The 4,578-nt window shown below is 39.4% G+C and overlaps 2 protein-coding genes across 2 annotated transcripts in view; both read right to left on the reverse strand.

Moving 5' to 3' along the window:
* The window catches only part of bub1 (BUB1 mitotic checkpoint serine/threonine kinase), a 71,495-nt gene that overhangs the window by 2,089 nt on the left and 64,828 nt on the right, over window positions 1-4,578 (reverse strand). The gene's annotated exons all lie outside the window — the stretch shown is intronic.
* The window catches only part of pex7 (peroxisomal biogenesis factor 7), a 16,117-nt gene continuing 12,759 nt past the window's right edge, over window positions 1,221-4,578 (reverse strand). Inside the window, exons 6-9 of the mRNA XM_037686044.1 lie at window positions 2,402-2,508; window positions 2,136-2,249; window positions 1,341-1,396; window positions 1,221-1,227 (exon numbers count right to left, since the gene is read on the reverse strand). Coding sequence (XP_037541972.1) covers window positions 1,221-1,227; window positions 1,341-1,396; window positions 2,136-2,249; window positions 2,402-2,508 — 284 coding nt within the window. The remainder of the gene's footprint in view (window positions 1,228-1,340; window positions 1,397-2,135; window positions 2,250-2,401; window positions 2,509-4,578) is intronic.

Genomic DNA, 4,578 nt, shown 5'->3' on the forward strand with positions numbered 1-4,578 from the left:
ATGTATGAATGTGTGTAGTAGAGTGATGTATGAATGTGTGTAGTAGAGTGATGTATGAATGTGTGTAGTAGAGTGATGTATGAATGTGTGTAGTAGAGTGATGTATGAATGTGTGTGGAGGTAAGTAAGGACAGTGTGTTGTAAAGACCTTTCAGTATCTTGATAATATAATGTAAGGAGCTGTATAGGTACAGTCCATTTACATGTTGATTAAATTTTCAGGAGATGAAACGTGTCGTCTCGTCTTTCTTTGATGCTGAGTGCACAGCTGGACAGATGTCTTCAGTAAACATCCTCCAAGTAAACAAATAAACAAGTAATTGTTGTTTTTATAAAAGCCCTCTTAATATCTTTATTTCTTTGCGTATGTGTGTGTGCGTGCGTGGGATGTGTGTATATGAAGAGGTGTGTGTGTGTGTGGGATGTGTGTGTGTGAAGAGTAATTGAACCAATGAGAGGCTGGATCAATAAAACAATAAAGCTCAGCGTTTGATGAAGGACCGACTCGTTTGTCTCGCAGCTCGTCCGTCTTCCTCACTCCGTCTGTAACTTCCTGTTTCTCAGAGGCTCTAACCTGTGCTCCTCCATCACCACCTTTAAAACAAACACGTCTGGAATATTCTCATCAAACGGATCCATTTGATCCGGCACATCGAAAGCACTGAGCAACATGGCCGACGTGCGGCTGAACGTCTCTGGAGCGAAGTCGTTCGTCTGAAATCTTTCTGTCATTTAGTCGTTTTGTTAATTCTGTGATCCATCATGTGAAGCGTGGAGACAAACGGAGGCGCAGCCGAGGAAAACAAACGCAGAGACGGACAAAAAGACGAGGGAATTGTCTCCGGAGGCAGCGGAGCCTGAAATTACAGATGTGTTTAAGTGAGTCTCTGCTGCTCAATAACGGACCGGCTCATCTTGTCTCCATCGTGTCTTCATCTCACACATCAGTTCACCGAATCACACGTTGTCGCTCCTCCTCCTCCTCCTCCTCCTCCTCCCATGATGATGATGACTTCAGGTGCTCATGTAGGAGCAGAACGAGTCCAACCGTCTGTTTTTACCTCCACATAAACTTCAGCAGGTCAAATACGAAGAAAATCTAAATTACTGCTTCAATTTTAAATCTGAATTTAACTTTAGGCTCAGATTGTTTAAAACGGAGAAAATGTTTGTTGAAGTTCAGATTTTTCTGTAAGAAACGAGCTCTGCGTGGAGACATTTCAGTTCCTTTGAACAGTGCCAGCAGAAAGAATTATTAAAACACAACGAGTTTTCATCTACAGTAACTTCACAGGAAACCAACAAACTGACCGACGGGCAGCAGAAACAGCTGATCTTACCGTACGGTGAAGTCGTAGGAGCAAGACGCCAACACCGTCCGACTGAACGGCGAGAACTGTGGGGCACAAAACAAACTGTTAACAACAGAAAATAACGTTTTCAGCTTTTAAACTCTGGCTCTAAAGAGTTTTATTAAAATAATAAAATAAAATTATAAACTGTGGCGTTCCACAAGGCTCAATATTAGGACGAACATGAATAATACAGGATTTTACACTATATTTGCTAGAAAAGGTCAAAAACCACCACGTTTACAGATGAAACCGTTTATTCAGCTCAGGAGCTGATACAAAACAATAAAGAGTAAAAAATGAGTTGTTTTAATTAAAATTGGTTTAATGTTAACAAGTTTCGTCTTAATGAAAATAAAACTAAACGAATGATGTTTGAAGGCTTTAAGGAGAATCTGGATAAAACTCTTCAATGAAGCTAAAACTGAAAGAATTGATGAAAGCATGAAACGTTGAGATTATAAATTCACAAATCTGCTGGTAATAAAAGTGTAAAGACGAAGGATCAATGTTTGTTTTTATTGATCTGCTCTCTTTTGATGGCATATCTGCTTTATAGAATAAATATAAAACTAATAAGAGATCGATCAGAATTAGTCATTTATAATGAACAATCTAAAATCTCATGATTTAATCCAGATTGTTGAAATTTACAAACGCTTTGTTTTTAAAAACAGATTTCAGACTGTGCAGGAAAAAAGTGAGTCTGTGGTTCTCTTTTGTTCTTGGTGTGAAATCTCAGTAACTGAACACACACACGTGCATGCGTACGTGCATGTGCACCTTGACTCTGCGGATGGCGTAGGCGTGTCCCAGCAGTTGATTGACAGGTTTTTGGACGTTCCTCAGGTCCCACACACACACGCTGCAGTCCACCGAACCCGTGGCCACGATGTTCTGCAGGCGGAACACAAAACCACTTCCTGTCAAACCAAATATGGACTTCCTGTCACGGCTGTGCTAGCACTTTAATTCAGGTTTTTATTCGACTGCAGTTAAAAACGTTTCCGTTAAAGTTGGACGTGGTTGGAGTGTCGCCGTGTTGCTACCTGGTCATATTTGCACCAATCACAGCTCAGGATCTCAGCCTTGTGTGCCGGGACGGCCAGCCGGCACGCTGCGGCCTTCACGTCCCAGATCCTGAGGGTCCCGTCACCTGAGGGCCGACAGCACCGTCAGGTCAAACACACAGGAAACAACTTTTTATTCTAGTTTAACGAGTCTCCTGAACAAAAAACAAAGAAATGTAAAAAACGTGCCGAGCTCTGAAATGGGTAAAAGAAGCTAAAACTGAACTGTTAAAGTGAAGAAGCTAAATGATGGCAAAATAGTAGCTAATAGCTAAAATTAGCAGAACAGCAAATATACTAGTAAGCTAAAATGAGCCAAACAATAGTTGACAGCTAAAACTAACTAAACAGCAGCTAAAAGCTGAAAATGAAGCGAGTACGTTGAACAACGATCTGCAGGACTCCAAGAGTTTTTCTTTCAGTCACAATAAAAAACTAAACTAAGCTAAATGTTTCTAAAAGTTTAAAAGCAACAAAAACCAAAGTCACAGCTGTAATGTCCAAAACAAGCCGAAGACGTTGAGCGGACGGTTAGAACAGCACCGAGGGAGCTAAAGACCCGAGGATGGAAGGTGGAGGAGAGGAGGAGGTTAATTGAGGTTAAAATGTTCCTCAGAGTTCTTCAGAGATCAGCTTTGATTTCCTCTCGTCCCCGTGGACCCCGTCCAACCTGCTCGAGTCCATTTAAAGGTCCAGACGGGTCTCCAGGTTCTGGTTTAAAGTTCTGCGACACGAAGTGAGAAAGCTGCAGCTCATCGAGGCTCTTCGGAACAAAATAACATCAAACTGGAGTTTTACGGTTTGCCTTCTGTAAAAACTCTTCTTTATTTTACAGTCCGCTGCAGTGACGGTTCGTCACATTAGTTAGTTTAGCTCCGTTCAATTGGACCGATTTTGTTTATTTAGGATCACGCACGACACGTGCACATTTAGTTAACAGACAATTTCCATCTTGAGCAGGTAGAAACATGAAAACCAAACCACCAGATGGATTCTAAAGAAACACGTTAAACAATAAATACAATTCAAGAATATAATTAGAAGGTTCAATCGTTTCATCTGGACCCGTTTCTTTAAGTGAGAAAAGTTTTGTCCCCCATCCAGAGGACTTCTTCAGTCAGCAGCCTGCCAACCAGCTCAGTCCCATGGGTCGCCTTCACTGCTGTTTGAAGACGACCTCGTGCTGTAATCTCAGAAGCTTTTAACACGTTTAATCTCAGAAGTGGACTCTTAACACGTGCAAACAGAGCGCACCCATCTGAAACCATCCATCATATATGGGCCAGGTGACCAACGTGCTACTCACAGAAACAGCCTGTGGTCAACCAGGCCAAAATGGTTCAGAGAAAAGTTTTATAAACTCAATAATCCAGGCAGATAACAACAAAAATAGTTCAATGAAATGGATTAAAATGTTGTTGAGGCTGACACATTGTCCAGTTTAAGACTGGGATTAAGACTTTCCTGTTTGATAAATCCTATAGTTAGGGTCGGCTTGTTATGCTGCTATAGACTTAGACTACTAGAGGACAAACTGACCTCATTTCATTAAATTAATTGTTAAAATTGAATAGTTTCATTTGATACTATTTCTATCTTAACATGTGCTTCTTGACCTGCCATTGTGTATCTATTCCTACCAAACCCAGCCGGTCGAAGCAGATGGTCCTCTTGTCCTGATCCTGGTTCTGCTAAAGGTTTCTTCCTCATGACGGAGTTTTTCTTTCCACTGTCGCCTTCATGCTTGTTCAAGATGAGAGTTCAGTGATGGAGTTAAACTCAAAGCTGCTCCTCAGATAAATAATGTTCAATTATTATTTTATACATGAATGTTTCTGTTCAGTTATTATTTTATAGATGAATGTTTCTGTTAAATTATTATTTTATAGATGAATGTTTCTGTTCAATTATTATTTTATACATGAATGTTTCTGTTCAATTATTATTTTATAGATGAATGTTTCTGTTCAATTATTATTTTATAGATGAATGTTTCTGTTCAATTATTATTTTATATTTGAATGTTTCTGTTAAATTATTATTTTATACATGAATGTTTCTGTTCAATTATTATTTTATAGATGAATGTTTCTGTTCAATTATTATTTTATATTTGAATGTTTCTGTTCAATTATTATTTTATATTTGAATGTTTC

The sequence above is a fragment of the Nematolebias whitei genome, chromosome 12 (assembly GCF_014905685.2).
Source record: "Nematolebias whitei isolate Nwh7 chromosome 12, NemWhi1, whole genome shotgun sequence".
Lineage (NCBI taxonomy): Eukaryota > Metazoa > Chordata > Actinopteri > Cyprinodontiformes > Rivulidae > Nematolebias > Nematolebias whitei.